The sequence below is a fragment of the Anopheles merus genome, chromosome 2R (genome assembly GCF_017562075.2).
Source record: "Anopheles merus strain MAF chromosome 2R, AmerM5.1, whole genome shotgun sequence".
NCBI classification, from domain to species: Eukaryota; Metazoa; Arthropoda; class Insecta; order Diptera; family Culicidae; genus Anopheles; species Anopheles merus.
Window position 1 is genome coordinate 49,925,241 of NC_054082.1, and position 22,424 is coordinate 49,947,664.

General features: G+C 47.2%; 1 protein-coding gene across 6 annotated transcripts in view; it reads left to right on the forward strand.

Annotated features, from left to right (window-relative positions):
• LOC121602015 (collagen alpha chain CG42342-like) overlaps positions 1 to 22,424 on the forward strand; it is an 83,485-nt gene that overhangs the window by 46,777 nt on the left and 14,284 nt on the right. For 3 of the 6 annotated variants that reach the window (XM_041930792.1, XM_041930816.1, XM_041930807.1), the window contains 6 exons: positions 9,733 to 9,768; positions 10,101 to 10,172; positions 13,039 to 13,107; positions 17,356 to 17,535; positions 17,598 to 17,703; positions 17,781 to 17,869. In XM_041930792.1, the coding sequence (XP_041786726.1) occupies positions 9,733 to 9,768; positions 10,101 to 10,172; positions 13,039 to 13,107; positions 17,356 to 17,535; positions 17,598 to 17,703; positions 17,781 to 17,869 (552 nt within the window). Of the gene's footprint in view, positions 1 to 9,732; positions 9,769 to 10,100; positions 10,173 to 13,038; positions 13,108 to 15,635; positions 15,690 to 17,355; positions 17,536 to 17,597; positions 17,704 to 17,780; positions 17,870 to 22,424 lie in introns of all 6 variants that reach the window. The other 3 variants (XM_041930800.1, XM_041930822.1, XM_041930810.1) reach the window with 2 other exon arrangements.

The window sequence follows — 22,424 nt, forward strand, 5'->3', positions numbered from 1 at the left end:
ATGGTAGCTGCTTTTTTTGGCTAGAATGGAGAGAGATTTTTTTTCAATTGCTTTTTCCTACACAGCCCAGGATGGGACAAAGGACTTTTCGGAAGGTATGAATACTAATTTTCTGAATCATTTCAGCCCAGTAGCGTCCGTGGGCTGTAAGAAACGTGTAAAAAGACATTGCTGCACGAAATCCGTATTTTTATCTGGTTTTGAAGATTATTCAAGGTGTCCACTTGCAAAGAGGCAACAAAATGAAGGTAATAAAGATAAGTGGGGATGAAAGATGGCCATTTTTTCTCATTTCCGTACACGAAGTGATGGTGATTGTTTCCTATGTTTTGCAATTATTGTTTTGCACGTTCGCTTCGTCAAGCGTAATTTCGAACAAATGTTTTAACAGGATTCCTGCCAACAAGCTTAAAGAATTTTATTCGAAATTCTCATCAAATTCTCTGTAACTAACGTCCATTTTCATTACAACTTTCGCTGCTCGCCGTTTAAGCAAATCAATTACACTGGAAAATTCATCGTTGTGTAATGCATTTTCCGAATAAATCACTTACAAGCGCTGTTCGTTCTTTTCTTTTCTCATACCGAATAGTATCTTACTTCCAGACAGTGGCAATGTTTCCAATCCATACGATCGACTTGCCACCTTTTTCTGCCCCATCATGCCGGTTTGCTGTGCCATAAGCAGACACTTCTTGAGTCTGTATGCAGCGTCACGAAGCATGTTGAAAATTGTGATTTAATTTCTTTTCCCCTCCCCAAACGAATTGGCGTGCTTGGCCGGGCCACGAGACATTGTTCTCTGGGAGTGCTGCGCTGCTGGGAAAACGTTCCACGCAGGATGGGCAGCGAGCGTTTGATCGGTATCAGCTTAATAGATTTTTCTCTAGTGGTTCGATTCCTGGCCTCCCAGCTTCTGAGAACGTGTGCCATGAATATGGCCACTGTTCCAAGGATATGCGGCATGGCAGAACAGAGCACAGGACACAAAGGATTCGTTGGGCAAAAAAAAAAAGAAGGTAGCTTGCCAGTAACGTACCGAGATCCGAGCACTGAAGCACAGCTCCAGGCAATGTCCTTTTTCTAGCGTACATTCTGCGCCGTCTCTCGACCGTGTACGTGTCGTGCGTGAATGTGCCGTCGTGCATTCCGTGCTGCAACATGCTACCAAGAATACTAATGATCTTGCCCAGTTTTTCGTGGTTCGTGCCTTCGGGAGCGGCCGTGTTCGTTGGTGCTGATTTGTTTACAAACGGCTAGTCAGCTGCACCGCTCGGGCCCCCCTTGGCACTGCACCAGCGACTGCACAGACAACGGCAGCAGCACGATGAGTGAAAGCGTATTCCAAACAATGCCAAGCTCTATAAATTAACTGAACCTCAGTTGGTGTTAATCTGTTCGGCAAATCTTGACTCAGTCGGGCTGCGTGCGCGTACCGACCTGGTGCCCTCGGCGGTGGCTCGGTGTGTCCATGTAACAGGGAGCAAAGAGGAGCGAAACTGCACGAAGGTACGAAATGGTTTGTCACCCGGGCTTACGATGGGATTACGGTGCTGACAGGCGATTGCACGAATAGACACGGAGGGGAGACCAGTGCACAGCCGGAGGTGGATGATTAATCTGAGGAGCGATTCGGAATGGATCGTGTCGCTACCAATTTTCACCCCGAGACAGGACAGTGTTGTTGTGTTTTACCCCGCGTAGCCCGGCAGCGAAGACGAATTTTCCAGTCGCCCAACAACAGCCCGACAACCAAACCCGGGTGTGTTGGTATTTGGTGCGGCCGCAGCATTGTTGACATAAATTTCATTCCATCCCAGGGGCTCGCGGAGGGTTGTGATGGAATCGAGTCTCACTGGGCCCCTAAATTATTGCCTACAATACGATCCGCTGACAGGCGCTGACAATGGGGTATGTTAATTCTCGCCTTTTTCCCCGCCACTTAAGTCGTCCTGAAATCATTCTCCACTTGCATCGAGAAGGTGGTTGTGGAAGAAGTAAAAAAGGTAATCGGGATGTATCGCACCACCGCCATTGCGATTGCTCCGGCGGCCCGGCTGTGATAGATGATGATCCTACTCCGACAGCGGCTTAGTGGCGTTCAGGCGTAAGTTTTCTTCGCCTCGATAATTTATCATCTCAGCCGAATCTCTGCCGCCTGCCAAGGAAAAGGGCGGGAAAATGATCAACATTCACCAGCCGTGTTTTCCGGGTTGGCAAAGTGTGACTTTCTGTGGCCAGGATATTGTGGAAACGAATGGGAGGGAACTCTCTGCGACCGAGTCGCTGTCTCGAGACGACGGTGATAATAAGAATGCATTCGCTTAATCGCTTGAACGATCAAAACGAGCTACTCGGATAATGGTTCGGCGTCTGGGTAGAAGAAAAATAGTTCCGCTTAATCTCTAATAGCCAATTATGCAGAAGAAAGGCGTAGCAGCTACGGGCTCCTCCTATATGTGTTTGAGGTAATCGAGATGTTCATGTTTTGGCCGTCAAGTTTTTCCTTACTTGGGCCGACCAAGCGAACACTGAATTCAGTTCTGTTGTCGGAAGGAAAGCTGGACAGGGCTTCCGGTTGGTTTCCTGCACAAACACTCTGATAGTACGCTGAGTCGCGTTGGAATTTATTGGCACATATAGTTAGAGTTTTTGCGGTTTGCCGGTATTTTTTTTTTGTCTCGGATTTCAGTTTAGTGTAGAAATACACACGTACATAAACTTACTTTTGCGTACGACTTCCATTGGGTCGCTTCACCACGGTCGGTGCATCGTTTGTTCTCCATTATCCAATGCTCGCTATTTTCGAACAAACTGGGGTTCTGCCAGAGTGTCCCTTTTGCTACATAATTGCATGTGATAGATGGAACGACGGAAAGGGTATGCACTCCTTCTGCACGGAAATGTTAACGCAGGCGATAGTTCTAGGGTCCTGGAAGGACACCGAAGGACGAACAAAATTTGTTCTACGAATGGCTCGCTGCATCCTCAGTGCAGGTGCCCCTTGCCTGCAATGGAAAAGTTGAAACAGAAATTATTAATACACGACACTAGCAGACTGTGCTCCGGCAGACAAATCCGCCGCTGCATGGTAAGGGCAGTCGGGAAGTGTGGCCGAGAAGGGAGGCTACGAAGGAAACAAGAAGAATCACACATCAGCTAAGCAAACGTTAGTACGTTGCAGGAAATGTTTGCCTGGGGGAAATAGAACTGGAAACTCTTCCACTGGGTGCCTACGTGTTTGTGCTTCCACTGGAGCCATTTCTCTTGAGGGCTTCGCTCGTGTAATTATGGTGAACCCTGGAACGCAACGGATGGTATCCTTCGGGGACAAAGGGGGAAAAAACTTTCCAACATAGAATAATAGGTTTTATTGGCTCCAACAACCCTTCCTCCACTTGCTGCTTATATCCTTATCACAAGTTGTTTTAACCAAATTACATGACTCTGAACATTGGTACATAATTTTTAGAATGGACACGTTTGTTTGGCGTTGTTGAATTCAATGTTGCACCTAGCGATGGTATACAACTTGTGCAATTGTTGGTGGAAGTTATATTTATTCCTGATGATTTATTTTATCAGCTTTATATTTATTCCTGATGAAACTTTTTAGACTCTTTACTTTGTATTCGTAACATTTAACTAAATATAAAGACAAATGCTCAAGTCAACTCTGTTAAAGAGGTGCTTTATAACTCATTTTGGCAAGGGAAAAGAATGTCGAGTAGTTGCTTTAGGCTTGTTACAAGTAGGTAGTATTCCACCTTCAGATAAAAGTATTCACACAATATTATTTATTTAAATGGAGCTTTCTTATTTTGTTGTGTGGTATAGTGATTCTTCAGTTATCGATAGGTACTATTACAGGCTCAATCGACAACCTTATTGACAATTTTGTGGGTACTACTCACCAGTGCAACTATTACAATCATTGATAGTACTAACCAAATATCACACAATCATTCGGCCATTTAACTATTGGTGCGCACATAAAGTGACGCCTTTAAACACGTTTCAAGCGTGTGCTTGTTTTTCTCTAGTCAAGCTAGAGACCGTCATAAGCAGCCCAATTAAATGTTATGAGCAACGAAGCACGACCAAAACGTAGTCACCTCTTTTGTAGCCTCTGGGGTCTAATAAGCTACTAACCGTGTGTGCCATTACCTTTCTTCGCCATTTGAAGTGGAAGTGCTTGAAGAGAATGAATCCTTTTAGTGTTGTACGTATTGTACCCAGTGCTTTTTTGTTTTGCTACATCCCCACCAAAGAGCCATTTTTGTGTACCCATGCGTGCCGATAACGCAAAAGGACGTGAATGGATCAAGTCACTCCATACACGCTCACTTAAAAGCCGACATCCTTCATGCGGAGCTGTGGTATTATTTCTTCCAGGACGGTACCACTTGACCTGCTCGTGGGTAAGCTTAAAAGCGGCCCGTTGGATGCCACTCTAGTGGTCCAACAACACTGCTAGCTTGGAGGTGTGCATGTGTTTGTATCCTGAACAGCAAAAGCATTGGCCTGGCGAGTTGGGCCCGGTCTGCAAATAGGCATTCTCGCAAGCATGAAAAGTCAGTTTGCATAAATGTGGGCCCGTGTCTTCGGACGCCCATTAGCCGTGAAGCCGTGGGAAAGTCTATGTGTGTGTGCTGTTTTTTACTTTGCTGGGTTGCAGCAGCTCAAGCATCCTTCGGTGTCGGAAACTTTATTCCTCGAGTACACTCCTAACAGTCTCAGGGAGCCAGTCAGTCTAGCACGGCGCGGACGAAGGAAAGGATCACTCTTGACAGCTTCCCATCCGAAAGCATTTCTCCTTTCCGGACGGATGCTCTGCAACGGATTCGCCCCACGGCTCCATCCCCGAAGCCGTGACGAGTTGCAATCGCGACTTTTACATAAACAACTTCGTGTCCTGGTACAAACCGTAACGTGTCGCGATCCGGAAGATGATCTCGCCCGACCCAGCTCATGTTGTAATCCTTCAAAAAGAAGGGTTTCATCCTTATGGGAAGTCTCTCTTGCTCTTATGTTCCGTTTGGCGTTGCATCACACATGCATGACCATGTTACAAGTGCTGCTTCCGACGTTGTACCTAATTGCTGATAAATTATTCTCACCCGTTGGGCGCAAAATGTGCAAGGGAATGTGCCAGGCACAGGGATTTGTCGCCCAGCGAGAGTACTTGCTGCTGGCAGCAAATTCGGTTAGGCGAACCGTATGCAACAATTTAATTTCCACAATGAAAACAAGCATCCCGCCCGATCGGTGAATGTGTTTGTGTGCTGACGGTCCCCTCCGCTGGGAAATGTGTGCTGTCTGCAGCATTTACATGCATTTATTCTTGATCCTTGCCCTAGCTTCTAGTCGCTCGTGTCCATGCTCGTATTACAAGTATGCTCGCCCAAAAAAACATGCCACACTGACACACGCACACGAACCTCGACTCGTTGCGGAAGGAGTTTACTTTTTGCACACAAAGTATACGTTTGCCATCCACAAACGATGCCTCCAGGGCTAAAGTGGAGGGTTTTTTTATGTTGCAACATGTCTGCGTCCGGACGAACGTTCTGCTACTCAAACCACCGCCTTGCTCAGACGAGACCGAGACCACATTTAAGAAATGAGGAAACAGATAGAAAAACATGGGACAGAAAAACACCACCGAAACGGATGGCACGAATGAGCTAAATGTGCGAAATATGTACATACCGTTTGTCTGCATTAAGTGCAAAATTCTTGCACCATATTCCGTGGATCTATGACTTTGCTGGGTCCACGCGGCAGGTAGCAGCGATGAAGTAGCCCGCTTTGTTCGTCCGTCGGAGTGTTGAGTTTTAATTTCACCACCAAGCACAAACGCCCCTGGGGATGGTGTACACCGGACGGGGGTGCAAAAGCTGTTCTTCATAATAAACCGCCACCGGGCTCGTGCCGGGCGGAAACGAAGGGACATAAAATTGTGGATTAACAGTCCTGGCGCAATGGCGGCGGTACGCCCAGCGGATACACAGCAATAACAGCCGCGGAAGATGAGCAGTCCGACAAACAAAAATGGAGAAAACATCCCTCAAACACATAGCACGTGGACAAAGAACAGCAGGAATTAGCAAAACCGTATGCCAACGAAGCTACCATTACCTTTAGCCGTTTGTAATCGGTAAACGTCGGCTCAGGAACCAGGGATATGCTGCATCGCGCCGGGAGTGGGTGGAACGACACTGCCCGGAGCTAAATTTATGTGTTATTCCGGAACAACGCCAACAAAAACAGAACGCCTGGATGGTTTTTGTTTTTAGCTGTACAGTACAGTGCTGCGACTTGAAGTTTGGCATGCAAAGGACGCTGCCCCTAAAACAGCTTGAAGCAACTCGTGAAGAAGTATATCATTTCATAATTACCCCGGTTGGTGTAAAACTATGACACCGGTGGTCAACGGGAGGTGTTTCTTGTGTGAACTACCGAAATTGCTCAGCACATTCCGAAAGGTCAAATGCATGTGCTGAGGGCAAATTGCTTTCTCACAGTGCAACTTTTGGTCCAGTAGAACAAACACTACCGAGGTACGGTCGTGCACTAAAATGGAAACGATAGTTTTGCGGAACCTTCCACAGCGCAACGGTGGACCACACACAGCGACCTGAGAAGCCTTTAGGTGGTTTGCAATGGTGCACGGAAGAGTGGGGCATACTTGAAAAAAGGCATTTTTGCACGATAGCAGCACGCCACTTGCCAGGATGAGGCGGATGAATACCTGTCGGAGCAGAGTTCTGCCCTGTTCATCGTCAAGGTGAAGTGGAAACGCTATCAAAGAGAAAACTTTTCAATAAGCTATTAACTCGGAGGATACTTTAGCGTCCTAGTTTTTCTATGCCGGTAGATGACTATCATCGCCATAAGTAACAGTAGCTGCAGCTACAGTATCAGAAGCGTCGCCGTACTACCAATAACTGCTATGCACCGATGCAGGCTGAGTGTGACAAGAATCCATAACAGTTGTTGCCCTCGGGTACAGTGCTTAGACGGTTGCAAAAAGTCTTTCTGAGATAAAAAGAACAAACTTTTATAAATTTTTAATTCATACTCTTCGATCTCGCCCGTCATGTTTGAGTTGTGATGGCTAGTTGATTAGACAAAATATTATGCTGTTGAAGGCTTTTCTCAAGTTTAAGTGAAGTTTAGTTGTGTATAGGGAAGAGGCTCCACTTCCATCCACATTATTGAAATAAAAAAACAACCGAAATGAAACACTCTATAAAAACAAAACAATTTATACGTTTTTTTCCAAACTTTGCTCCGTAAATTTCCATTCATCTGTCACCTTCAAGCGCTTGATTGTGTTCAAGGAAGCGAAAAGTTCGGCCGAAAACCATCGGAATTTTCTTAGCTTCATCTGAAAACAACGAGTCAAGTAACAGACAGGGGAAGGCTGCAAATTGAATTAAATTAATATAAATTAGATGGAGATATTTGAATAACATTTATCTACACTCAATGCCGGGAGTGAGGGCGAACGTACAAAAAACATACACCGTAGCTGTTCCACCCTCACGAACCATCCCCGCCAGGCATACCAGGGATGCTCATTGATGAAGGTAACTTTACCGATAAACTTCACCCAAATCAAACGAAAACCGAGCAGCGGGGCGACGGTCTGGGTTACTGGGGCTGCTCCGTGTTCGGTCGAATCGAACTCCGTCGAACGGATCCTATAGGGGTAGGAATTCCCTCAACAATTCGCCAGCACCGGATACTTTAGAGCTTCACTGCATACACACACGTACATGCACACAAACCGTAAGCACTCCACTGGCTGATCTAATGCTTCCGTCAATATGCCAACGTAGAACGGTAGCGAGGAGTATCCCTTTAGCCGGGAGAGGCACTGGCTTTAAACCATGTTTGTGGTAGCTAGCTGAATCGATCGACCAACTTTGTGCTTCAATTTCACCTCGCATCCATGCCCCAGCCTTACACACACACACTCCTTTGCGCGACGAATAAACAAGGCTCGCCTGGTACATTTCAACACATGTTAATTCATTTAGCCGAAGCCGAAGGGATGCTAGAGTAAAGGTAAATAAGGTTCCTTTTCGACATACTTTTCAAGCCCCTGCGGGCACGAGGCTACTGCCAGTCCCTCCCCAACCCCGAGCACAACCACAACGAAGATTCCCACTTTCGCAGGAAGGGTGCGGGGGTCAGCTCGGTGCGCTTCGCTCAATCAAGCCATCCCGGGGGCCGTTCGAGTGATGATGGTTTACTGTGTTTCACAGAACACACCATCAAAAACCGTCCGGATTCTACGCCAGCCACCGATAATAAAACGATACGCACATTCTCATCCGGCACATCCGCCGATGTGGCTTGCCAAATTTAGTTGATATATTTACATTGGGCTGGTTTCGTGTCGGTCCGCTCTCCGTTTGTTGCGCGGTAGTAGGCAGCATCAGTTTGCCCCGCGATAGGCTACCAAAGGCAGTAAATTCTGACGCTTGGAGCCGTTGCGTCGAACATTCTCGTGTAACACGTGCCTAAAACGCTATATCGAATCGTACCATCGTTACCGGTGGATGTTTATCGTAAAATAGTCCCTAGCAAGGATCAGCATTATTGGGTGAGGCGAATGGTTTCCCATAAAAATTGATCACTGTTCAATGTTTCCTTTTTTCTGTGCAACTCGTAAATAAGGCACACAGGCTGTGTGGGGCGTTATGGTTTGAATTTAAACGGTCCTAGTCCCGTTCCTTCACGCACTACAAACAGGTGTTTCTGTACACACACACACGCGCATACCCACACAAATGCTGCCCGATAAGCTGCTGCTTTCGCCGGGAATGTTGCAAACGACACAAAATTTCCATTTTATGGTTATCATTATAATAATTCTATATTCAAACCAGATCCGTCTGCCCGCCTATTTCACTTCTGCCAAGCTGCATGTCTTCCCGTCGAATCGAATAAATGAAACATCAATTTGCACCTCATGATGGGGCGGCCGTTGGGGTTTACGATTTATCGAACAAGCCCTCCCCTTTCGTTCGTTGTGTAGCACAAATAGTCTGGCACCTGTCACATGATGGCGCACGACTCCCGGCTAGTGTATTATTTGGTTCATTCAGGAAGCTAAACACACACACACACACATCTCCATGCTAACATGGACTTTATTATGGCTACCAACCTTCGATACGATCTCTCTGTCACGCATCTCGGCTGCAAATGACACTGGCCATTTGCATTACCATTGCTTCCTCTCAAGTCTTTCCGGCAGCGTGGCCTATCCTTACCGGAGCGGATGTTTAAATATACTTTATCCGAGGTAATAGAGTCCATCGTCGTTTGTTATTTTGCACGGTGAGCATGCCGATCAGACTAAACGGTCATGGAGATTGGCTGCTTTCCATCGCACTGGATCTACATATTCCATCAAACCGTCCAGTACGTTCCAGGAACAACCAATCTTACCCGGAACTGACTGCAACTATCAACGGGCATGATCTCGTTTCATTATTTATTACTCGGTACTGTATCTTTTCTGCGATAAGCCAGACTAACGCCTGGAACTGGAACGGGGAATATTCCTTAACGGGAAGATGACACCACGGCTAATCGAATTGTTCTCTTACATTCTTCCTTTCTCTCTCTCTCTCTCTCTTTTTCCATGCCTTACCTTTAACAAACAACTCCATCCGGGCTACTACCGTGGAACAACTAAACCGTCCTGTACAGGGTCCGATAGGTTTGGACGGACCAAAAGGCGAACCGGTAAGTATCTTGTCTGCGTGTGTAACGCGCGTGTGTGTGTGAGTGTGTGTGATGTTCGTCCCTCCAGCAGTCAGCCCCCACCGCAAACTCATTTGTTTGCATTTCGTTATTTTTCCGCTCAATTTATGCTCTGTCTAATCTGGACGGGGGCAACAACGTCGGGCGACTCAGATACGACACACGCTCAACACGGCACACACGGCACGGTACAACAGGAACAGGACGATTCAATTAAAATGTTGGTTTTCCTTCCTTCCTTTCTTTTTTCGCTCGTCTCTCTCTCTCACTCTCCCCTCATCACACTTCTAAACCGGCACAAACACGAACCAAAGGGTCGACCGGGCGACAAGGGCTCGAAAGGTGAAGTTGGCGCACCTCCGATAGACGTGTTCCAGACGGTGAAGGTAATTTATCTAAGCACCAATTGCTCATTCCAGCGTTTTGGGATGCTGGATTGGAGTTTTTTCCCTTCCTCTCTCTTTCTTTTCAATTCAGCTCCCTTCCTTTTTGCCTAGTTTCACTCCTTTTGGTTTCTCCACCCATCCGTGCGTTCTCTCCATCCGGCGTGTTTGTCCAGTATTTTGATCTGCTGGCTTGGTTTTCCCTGGCTTCGGATAGTAAGAAACACAACCGGACGAAGCATCCATCACGTCGAGATGTTACTGATAATAATTTGATTTAAATTTTTCCCACCATCCCCAACTGCCCCGTCTTCCACCCTGGGACATGCGAGCTGCGCATTGGAACCGTCATCCCCACTGGCGTAAGGTGTGCATTCGGTATGCATGAATCGCCCCAGCCTAACACAACGTCTCCCCCGTAATGAAACGTAACGAGCTAAGGAATGCGTAGCGTTGGAAAATGGTCTCGCCTCAGGTACACGGCGGCTCGGTCAACTGTGTGTTCCTACAGTGTGGTTCGGACATAATGCAACTCCTTTTCATGTTGTCTATTTGACAAATCGTCTATTTGATTGCTGCTTCCCTGGAGACATACCCAGCGGTGCACACTGTATCTGCCTGCCTGGCAAAAGGAGTAGATTAAGCCGTCGTCCCATCGACACTGGTCCACCCCGTTAGGCAGTTGGGGTTAATTTGAGAAATGTCTCCATGCACCGTCGCCACTGTCGTCTGCCTTCTCTGGCCCGTGTGCCCCGTGACCTGTCTTGGGCGATGCAATCGAGTCGGTATCTGTTGCAGCGGACGGGTTGCGCATTTGACGGCAGAATGGGCACGATCCAATGAGTTATAATAACCGAACGATAATAGTCTCCGGCAAACAACATCGTTGGCGTACAGGCAGCGTACACCCGTCCATGGCACGTTGGACCTTGTTCTTGAGGGCAGCCATGATTGCACACTGAACAATGGGATGAACGGATTTGGTTCATGGCTGTCGGCCACCCAATCACTGCGAACAAGTGTACGCAGATGACGATGTAATTATGATTAATTAATTAACCGAACCCACCCAGCCAGCCTGCCTGCCCTTTCGATGGCACACTTCAAAGCGTTTTAGTAGGATTGTGGGTTCGGTAAGCTCAAGGAGGCGGCATTCCTCGTTTGCCAACTTTACCATAATTTGAACCACACCCACACGAATTATTTTGCTGCTCAAAAATGACCCATAATCTGCCAAATCGATGGGTTGGTTGCATTTTTATTGGCCGCCACCGGGCGACTCTTAACAAGCAGTTCGCTAAATTGTGTTTTAGCGTAGAACGATGATTAAATAGAAAGATAAACCGCTTTCACGAAACGCTGTTTGACCAACGCCCACCGTTAAGGAAAATGGCCGCCAGCTAGTGGGGTCTGGATCTATTCAACCCCAACTTGAAATCACCCCAACTGTCGCTCGCCGGACGCTTCCCCATTTCTCCGCAGGCAACCCATCGCGAATCAATGTCATCTTAAGTGGAAATCCGTGCCACCCAATACCACCGGCACCCTCACCGCCCGCTAGTAAACAAGGATCGGTTCGGGAAACACTGAATCAATTTATTAATTAAGTCCTTCGCGAATGTACACTTTGCACGCGACAGCCAGCGTCTCGCAGGGCCAGACACGCTCGGCCGAAGCACATTAAACAGATACAAGGCACAGCAACAATCCGGACACCCACCTCTGGCGGCCTGGGGTTGGCAGCAGTGGAAGTAATGCTTCAACCGCACTTCGATCCACTCTGCGCCTTGCCTTTCCTGCACTTTGCACGGAGGAAAAATGTAATTTAATTTTTCAACATCCTAACAACACAACCCACGGCAAGATGTTGTGTATGATGGAAACTCGCCCAGTATCGTCCGCCTGGCTGGGTGCTGGGTGGATCTTTTCCAGCGATCCGGTGCCCCTGGCTCGTGCTGTAACGCGCTCGGCCCGGCAAATCCTTCACAAAAGTAGACCCCCATTCCGCCCTTTCCCTGGCGACCATTAGAGCGGGTCAAATAAATTGACCAGAGGTTACAAATCGGACGGACAGCACGGAGCCAAGTCAATGGTCGGTAAATGGTCCGAAAACGGAACAAATTAAATTTCATATCGTCCGGCGACATTTGGTCGGAATGTGTGTTTCAATGGACCGAGCTGCCCCCCCCCCCCCCCCCCCCTACCACTGCGGACTCCCTTGTTTGTGCCTCTGTTCCACCCCGATTCCTATTACTGGTGATAACAAGAGGACAGAAACATCCGCATACACCGTTCTGTGTGTACCGGTGGTGATCGTACGATGCGTACTTTTTATCTCTCTCTTTCTCTAGCGCGCAAACAGAGACGCGAACCACGCGGTTCGGATTCCTTTTGCGCAATGAGAAAGAACGACCACAGTGCAGCCATCAATCCAACGCGGCGGCGACAGGGACAAAGGGTGTGACGGTGGTAATGTGCCATGAGTGCAGCATGTCTGTGTGTGTACTCATTTGTGTAAAATTAAATTGAAAATTACTTCCTTCCTTCCGCGTGGCAGATCGTTTCCCACGGCAACGGTAGCGGTCTTTCGTAAATCCTCCACTTGTTTTGGCAGGCCGTACCCACTTCCCAACTCCCAGCAGTCCGGTGGTGGATAACGCAACGTGTTTTTATTCCATTCCAAGCCGAAGCCCCTCCCCTCCCCACAGCTCATTTGCCCTGTTAATCTTACCTCTACACTACCTTTCATGCTCTAACACAATCGCTTCGAAACGCATCGGCACGGGTCCAACGACGCGTATGGTCACGCGCGCGCTCCAAATGCGAAAATCCGCCTCGCATCAACAACGACCTGGGACGACCGGTGCAGGGATTAAAGCGATCCGTAACGACACTGCGCGGTGGCTCGTTAGGCTACGCGGAAATCGTAGCCGTGAAGGTATATTGCTTTGGTTCATGCGTTGCTTTTGTTGCTTTCTTCCGTGTTGCTGCGCTGACTGTTAACTAGTTGCCAGCAGCAGCTAGTAGAAGTAGTAGTAGTAGCTGTCGTAGTAGTATTTGCTGTTATATTTGTAGTTTGCTTCACCTGCTTTACACATAGGATCCACGAAAAGGTGGGTCCTCTTCCGTGAGCACCTTCTCTTCTAGCGCACCGTAACTAATCTATCGTATCAATAGGTTCACCGTGGTAGGAGGGGTCTGTAGCTTTTTGTGTGTAAGGGCCCGGGGGGTGTTGCTTTTTATTTGCATGCTACACGTTTTTCTCCTCGTTTGAATGTCCGCACCCGTTTTAGATGATCGTGTTGTCCATCGATGCTCATCCCCCCCGGGGTTTCGGAAAGCGGATTAGCAAGCGGCGATACCCAACCCATCGAACTCTCCACCACATCACAAACCCGCGTCCGGTGGTCTGTGTTTCGCGCGCTTGCTATCTGGATGTTCGTTCCCTGTTTTGCAGTGGTGCAGAATACAGCGAATTTAAATTCAAAGCATCATCGTTGATCTGCGCTTTCCGGCTGGAACTTTGTTTAGGGTCGGCGGTAGCGGTAGTGCTTTAACGACTTGCCTTCCTGTGGCTTTTTCATCACCTTCACCCTCACCGCGTGCCCCCTTCTCCGCTTGGTGTGAGTTCCTGTTTTTCTTTCCTGTGGTTTCGGCGAGCAGCCTTCCAAAAAGAAGTAAACTTCCCCCGGGCAAGCTTTATCTAGCCCCAGCGTATCTTTACTGAAGCATACTTACACGGCTCGGGACGGTGGTAGCGCTTCTTGCCTTTATTAAAATCCTCCTGTCCGGTGGTGCAGTGCAAGAGCAGCCTGTTCCGCTTTAACTCCAAGCTAACCAACCAACTACCAAGAGTACAAAAAGTAAACAATGTTTGAAGCACAGTGGGCGGCAGCGCACCGCGCACGGATCAAACGTTACTGGGCTAAATGGAAGTATTATCTACCGAGGTAGTCGCTGCACATTGTACAATAAGGCAATAAGCACTTAATTTCACAGCACATACACATTTCTTACACACCGAGGCTCGTATCTTGGTTATCTTTTTCTTACTTTCTTGACGTTTTAACTTCAAAGTAATGCACGTCCTATTTTAGCCGTACTTCTTGCCGGCTCTTTGTCCACTGTGCGCCTGTGAGCTGCTGGATGAAGCTTGCCACATTAAAGAGTGCATAAAGTACGGATTTAATATCAAGCAGCATGTTTTGGACGCATCTCTCGGGACGCCATCATCTTCAGCTTATTGGCTAGTGCGCTCTTACCATCCGGATCATTCCCCGGATCATAATTTCCACTCAAGAAGGTGCATCTTCACCACCATCGAGGTCAAGCTTTGTGTAAATAAACGCTAGAAAAACGCCCGCTTTGGGAGCAGTTTTCGCGCCAGCTGAGAAACACACACACGGAACATTATTGCCCACTAACGGCCCATCGGTGCTTGTGGATCAATAAATTGTGATACAGCAACTTCGGATATCGAAATGTCGCAGTGAAACACACATACACACACACGTGTGGAAAATGGCTCAATGGGACGAAAATGCATGTTTGTGTCCACAAACTTTTCAAGCTTCAATACCATAACCAAGCGGTAACAGAATTTGACCAGAGCAGTGGAAGCGGAACCACCGGCTGGTAAGGAAAACAACACACTGTATCAATTTTCCCAAGGTACCCGCAATGTCCGTCCGTCCTCCGTGCCAAGTGCCCGTTGTTTTATTGTATGTTTTTAATTAAAAGCAATATTTTATGAAGTTTTTCTTTCGCCTCTGGCCAACCACACTGTCACACCGCCACACAAGGAGTAGTTTGCGTCCTTGTTAGCTACGTCCCGGTACAACAGCGATTGGACCCATTCTCGGTCTCTGTGTGTATGTCCTTTCCATTTGGTTTATTTTGCGTTCTCTGGTCACACAGTCCGGTCGCACATTCCATCACCGGTTGTGTTTGTCTGGAAGAAAAGCTGTGTTTTTCCACCGACCGAGCCAGCTGCGTTTTTGGGAAACTGTTTGCCTCGACAACAATGTTAAGTTTGTCTTTTTCGGGTAGAATTGTTTACTTACCTTCTGCTGATGGGCAAAATCAACCGACTTTTTTTTCCATTTCGAGTTCTTCCGCCACAACGTTGGCAATGTTTAGCAAAATTGAATTTGACATTCATAACACGGGTTGCAAACCAGCGGGTGAGTGTAACTTGTGCAAATCAGATCGGAAAATTAGTTGACATTTATTGGCCAGCTTACACATCGGCGTGGGTCGGCATTTAACGTCAAATTGAGCAGACGAGGGTGCAATAGTCTCAGCAGACTGCAAACTATTTACCCCACTCTTGTTTGGTCTTTTGTGTTCCGCGTTTTTCGTTTCTACTTCCATGTTTTACTACGATTCTTCCTCATGTTGCTGACCGACATTGGGCACTTTCACTCGCTCTTTGCACCCCTTTGTCCCCTCATTGGTCTGTATCAGGATCTGCAGGCGGCCGGTCATAATGTTTCTGCAGCCAACATCATCCAGCTGAAGGTAAGTTGGAGGAGATAAAAAAAGTGCTTGTGCTGTATCTGCTCATGCTAGCGACGAGTATCTGCCATCAAGAGTCCCATACCCCGCTTCATCAAAACTATTTATTCTGAGCATCTTTGGTGTTAGTTTTGTATTGGTTGGCATTTTTCAAAGCTCGGATTTCATCAGTCATGGAATTTTGTTCTCATCAACCCTCTCGCAGACCTGTTTCGCTTACAACAGAAAAAAGGTTTGTCACGGTGGATATCTCATATCTACACATCTCATCCTTCATTTGCTTTTCAATCTCATATCGCCGTTGCCCATCATTGTGGTAGGTGTTTGGGGTTATTTGTCTTTTCAATTTCATAAATTATCTTGCTCGAGATGAAACCTGGAATCGGCGTCAGCGCGCGTGCTAGACGACGCTTAACAAACGACATTCATTTTTCACCAACCCTTCCTCATCCGTTCTGGCCCATGGTCGCGTGCGGGCGGGCACGAAGCTACGGGTACTCTGGTATGCGTACAACTCTAACAAACGGGCTCCATCGTCATCGGAACCTCCACTTGGCCCTACTTTCTAATCCAATTCATGCTGTTTGCGAGCGTTCAGGTGTGCAGGAGACCCATCGCACGCCATTATCCTTCCTCCCGGGCAACAGCAACAGCAGCGGCTCCTTCGTTATTCCACTTTCTCTACCGCACTGAAAATAAAGTATTCCCGCTCGTGCATGCCTGCATGTCGCTTGATAGAACGATGGTAGCAGCTTACCCGCCACTGTACAAAGTAGTAGTTGCAATCGTAATAGTTTAGCGTTGTTCTTGCATGCTCAAGTGGGCACGTAACCTGAATGGTACTCGAGACTCTGCTCGTCCTCCTCGTGCTTGAAGGGCGTGTGTGGAAGGAGACAACCCGGCCTTGCCCCAATCTCGGTGACATACACATACACTACTCTCCCTCACGCAAGCTTACTGTGGCTCTGAGATGAATGGTTGGACGGGTTGAGATGGATGGTTTGCATCACTTCCACACAAAGATGAATGATAACGGGCAAGTGACAACGAAATGTCGGTGGGTGTAAGTGTATTTGAGAACAGTGCAAAAGGGCTGCCAGGTAAAAGGTAGCGTAACCCAAAGGGACAAGAAGCACAACAGATGAAAAAAAGAAACAGACACACACACCCACATTCAAACGGAGCATCAAGCAATGGGTTTAGTTGAAGCACACGTGTCCTACACGCTATCCTACCAGTTAAGTGGACCAAATGACAGGTGATGCTCTTCTCAGAAGGGTCGTGCCGCCGTTGCTGCCACTACAACTCTTGTCCGGTGTGCGTTGACATTTTGTCATCTCGAATAAATTGTACCTTTGGTTGCGCTCCTTTCCGTGGCAGCTCCTTGGCACGGATGCTTCTCTGCCAACGACATTCGTGTGATGAAAGATGCCTCTCCACCACAGTGTCCAAACTGCCAACCGTTCGCCCGCGAGCGCGTGAGTGGCCCCGTACAGCTGGAGAGGATGTTTTGTGGCACCCGGGCTAGCCACTGCTCACGCCACTAGAGCCCACCAACACTGGAGAGGGCTTATGAGCTCGAGTGCCGACACGTTGGCCGTGCATGGAGAGTGTAAGCCAAACCGTGAGCCAAGCGTTTGCTAATTCGATTCGTGATGCGTGATTGCAGGGCGAACCGGGAGAGCCGGGACCGCCGGGACCGCCCGGTCCACCGGGTGCGACGGGTGCGATAGGTCTGGACGGACGTCAAGGACCGCCGGGAGATCCAGGACCGAAGGGCGATCCTGGTCCGCCGGGTGAGAAGGGCCCGGTCGGTAACCCGGGAACGCCGGGACTTCCGGGTGCGAAGGTATGAGCGGTCAGGTTACTTCTATTCCCAATCGTTTTGTAATGAAAACGTTCCATCCGCAGGGCGATCGGGGCGACAAGGGTGATCGGGGGCTAACGACACATTTCAAGGGCGATCAGTTCCCGGCCGGCATAATTGAAGGTCCACCAGGACCGCCAGGACCTCCTGGTAAGTGAATGCTCTTCATAATGCGTGAAGATGTGAGCCATTTTTGATGATGGAATTGTTGCTTCTTCCTACACCAGGTCCACCGGGAGAAAAGGGTGACCCAGGACCAGAGGGACCGCCAGGACCGCAAGGCGAGAAAGGACCGCGAGGCAAGCGTGGCAAACGGGTAAGTAATGGACGGTGATCAATTGCCAATCTACAGAACCTTATGAACGACCAGAAAGACGATTGACTTGATAAACTGTACAAAGAGACGATTCCGGACAATGCTTCACGTGATATGATGCACAACAAGCTTTGCATGTCATAAAATGGTAGTGATATTGTAAATATGCTTTAGCAAAACGTGCCACTAACTATAGTTTGATTGATGTTTGTATTTATGCATGGCTTGCTAACCATCAGTTTTGTTTGTAATACAAAAAAGTAGTTCTATCCTCCAGTTTGGCATGCCATGATGTCATAAAAGCTTTCGCACAAAGCGGTCAACATAAACATAACGAAACGCGAAACCAAACGTGGCGCCTATCGTCAAATCTTTCCAAATCACACATCAACACAAGATGAAAGCGATAAATTTCGACCCAAAAAGGCTTATGTTACCCACCGGGTGGCTAGATTTTTTTGTTCCCCTCATCCACAATAGGGTGCGAAAAAAGCCCAACCGAAAAGGATCATGCTGGCATGACATCGCATGGATCGCTATCCTTCTTTTTAGCCTGCCAGCCGGGGGCCTGGTGTGCTGGACAGTTTGTATGCGGAACGATTTTTGGTGCATGCTAGACACATAAAGTGCTTGTTGCAAAATAAAAATAAAGATCAAAATTCAACAAACAACAAAACTCGGCACCGGCAATAATCACGGGCCGGAGATTGTTCTCGGGCGCAGAAACAGAGAGCAAAGAGAGGAAGAGAGAGAGAACGAGAGAGTGTACAAACACGTACGATATAACATCTCGCACACAAACACAGTGGAATTGCCGCTTGGAACGATTTCACACGAGATTGTTGTGCCCCAGTGTGGTGCCGGACCATTCCGCTGACAAATATTGCCTTGTCCGTGGCGGTGGAGAGGTCTGGTAATAAAAATTGTATTTAATTTAATTGGATTCCTTCCGCCATCACCGGCGGACATAAATGGCTTCGGGAGGTGGGTTTTTTGGGGGGTTTGTTTGCTTTTTCGGTTTGTGATTTCCACCTACTGGTAATTTCGGAACGGAGCAGCGATATATATCTTCGATTTTATTTTTCAACACATGCAGCGTGTTTTTTTGGCTTCCGAGTGAAATGACAACATCGTGTTTTGGTTGGCCCGTGGTGCGCTCGCTCGGAACATAGCATTGAAACTTATCAGTCCATCTAGCAGCTGATACCTGACACCCTACGCCTTACATCAGTGAATGCTGCTCGCATCGTGTCTGCGCCCATCCACTAATAATGAGAATCCACAAATCACGCTCATTCCATTCCAGTTGCTTTCATCCGCTCAGGATCCATCCATTTTGAACCATCGTCTGGGTCTGTGTGCGGTTCTGCTTTTCCCATGTTTATTAGAAACCATCAATCGAACGATTTTTCCTCCCCACTTGCTTGTATGGTAACAACATCAAAGGACCTTTCAATCATCACCATCAGCGACAGAGTCTCGTCGGCATGCTTGCCCGGTAGGTCCACTGTCCCTTTTGCTTTCGTGTTCCCGTTCCATCGCGAGCATAAATTACGTCGGACAGCATCGATACATCATTTATGCATCACCATCGGCGCAACCGATTGGTTGTGGGAGCGTTACACGAATCTACCATCCAACCATTGATTCGTAGGGCTCAGTTCCACGGGCTGGGAAACTTTTCCACTGAATTCAACGCGCCCATCATCCGGTGCTTCGTTCGATGGGTTGGAAAAGTCCATGTGTGCGATAAGCTTCGCTCTAAACAAGCTCACTGCCGTACCGTCATCGTGAAACGATCGCATCTAAGATACAGTCGTTACACGAGGAACGACCATATATGAGAGTACATCCTTTGCAAACAGTTAGCACACATATATAGGAATTGCGAAATTCATGTTCAAAGTTAAGGATTTGCTGATGAATCATTAATTATATTTTTTGTCTTGTTGTATAACTGTAATGTTTTACTGTTATATCAAGCTTCCTATATGCATTAAAGAAAGAATAACTATTGAACACACTCACTCACTGAGCCGAAAAGCGAATGTCGCTTTGGGGATGGATTGCGGATACAGAAATTCCATGAATGTAATCAACGAAATGATGTTGCTTAAATGATACGACCAGAGTTATGGTGAATAAGGATCTTAATAGCGGATGTCACAAAAAAAATTATTTTAGAATCCATATAAACTCTTCGTGGCAAACTTAATGCTGACATTCAGGACTTAACTCACTAACTGTCTCTTATGCAGTGCGTGGATCTCTAATAAGAGACCCATTAATACATCAAATGTATCAATGTGTACATCTCAATGTGAGCGTTTTTCTAATTTGTGCTTCTTGCAAACTGCATTTCATTATTTCTTACATTGAGTCGTATGAGTAAATTCGATATTGAATCATTTGTTGTTTAATGGACGTCCCGGGCATAACTTTAATTAAGCTGAATGTTACATCATGAAACTCAACAAACCGTCCTTTGTTTTCAAAATTCATACTTTGAATGACGTCTTCAAAAGAAAAAAAGCGTACAGTTTGTACATTAATTCAATGAGCGCACCAAATCTGGATCCGATATTTCGGTTCTGTAAGGTAATTGCAAAAAAATGTAGTTAAAGAACGATATTTTTTTGTAATTCAAGCCACCACGTATGATAACACCCTTACTGGAAAAATTTTGAAGAAAAAAATCGTCAAGTAGTAATTATGCCATTGCTGCAACACGTCCGTGAAAACAAACGACGCGCAGAATGCCGAATGACCATTTCGAGCTCGTTTATTTCGACTTTCCCCTTTCGTTTCCAGTCAAAACGGCACTAATAGGCAACACGTAAGGACCTTTTTTAACCAACCGTGTCCAATGAACCGTAAAGCCACCGATCGACGGTTGACCGATTCAAATCGGAGAACAAAAGCCATTAAAGTCCGCTCCGTGTGCATCGGACGGAACTGGAACGGAAATGGGACGCAAATAGAAGCATTCCCAAACGGCTGCGAATGCTACGGCCAGGCCACAGCAGCCCGAGCAGGCACGGATTGAAAGGACTGGAGTAGGTTCGATATTTGGTTGTTTCATTAGTACAAATTTCGCCCGTTCGCCGGACGATTTCGGTTCGCTTGTTTCGGGGCGTGAAACAACGATAAAATTAAACCGTTTTCCTGCAGCGCTTTTAGCTTTCCCGTTGCGAAGTTAAACGACGAGTATCGCAACGGCAGTGTGCAACCCACCCGTATCCGTTCCACTTAGCAATAATATAGGATCGTTTAATCCTTACGGTTGCGGGCGTCCACAATGCAACAATGCGTCTGATGAAGCGCGGCCAAAGTGCATCCACCATGTACTGCCGGAGCGTAGGTGAATGCAATTATGCAGCTCGATAGATTTGCCGTCCAGAATAAATGTCAGAATGGGTTCAGTTGGTTAGGCTTTTAATCGGAAATATGTGTTCAGCGTACAGGCCACAGAAAGCCACAGTTTGCTAATGTGGAGAGATGAGGCAAAATGGAGTATGGTGTGATGCACCATGGTATACATTTCAATTGATTTTTTTCTTCTTTTCAAATATTTATCAATTGTCTATCTACTGTATTAAAATTGATGTTAGAAAACAAATGCACTGTGGATCAGATTTGTGGAGCAGCGGAACACTGTAACATCCTTACCTTTAAAAAATGAATCGCATTCGATTCGTAATAAAAAAAAGTCCCAATAATAGTGGTTATTTATGAAATGTAGGACTTCTGTTGCTTAACATAATTAATTCTGCGGTTACAATGCTTTACAAGCCGGCTGGTTACTGAGGTATGCTTTTTTGTATGGTTGCCTTCAATCCCCGCCCACCGTAAACGCTTCGTTGGACCAGTATTGGCTTTAATGGTACGGTGAGGCCATTATTCCGATGTGGATTTAATAAAATGCCCGCTTGAGCTATGATGGTAGTGAAACGAAGTGCTACAAACCCGCACCATGCGACCCGATGAATGTCACACAAGATAACGATGCACACAACACACATCCCGCAAATAGCGAGCCAGCGAGAGGCAAATAAATAAATGGAGAGTGAGCGGACAGAGAAAAAAAACCCATACATGGTCGGAACAAATCCGCAAAACCACTAACGATTGGTAACCGCACCGGCCATAGCCCTAGTGACAGGCTCACTTTTCGACGCATCATCCCAGCCCGGCAGCGCTGCTTCCATACCCATGCCGGGAACGCAGAACCACCAGTGCACGCACACAAACACACACACACATCATTGGCGCCGAAGGATTTATGTTATCAATAGTGTTTTACCAATTTTCGCTGCGGCGCTTCGATCCATAAGTGAATGGGCTGTTTGGCTTCCACCAAAACGGCAGCATAAATTACAGCTACAATATGGTGGAAGCAGTAAATGGGGCGCGGGGGATGGGTGGGATGCATTGTGAATCCCGTTCGCGCCAAATGGCACCAAAAAAAGGAAAGGGAGATGATCGTGGCCAAAGGTCCTACCAACGGCAAAGCTGCCGCACGCGCACTGGTCATTCCGGGTGCGCTATCGATAAA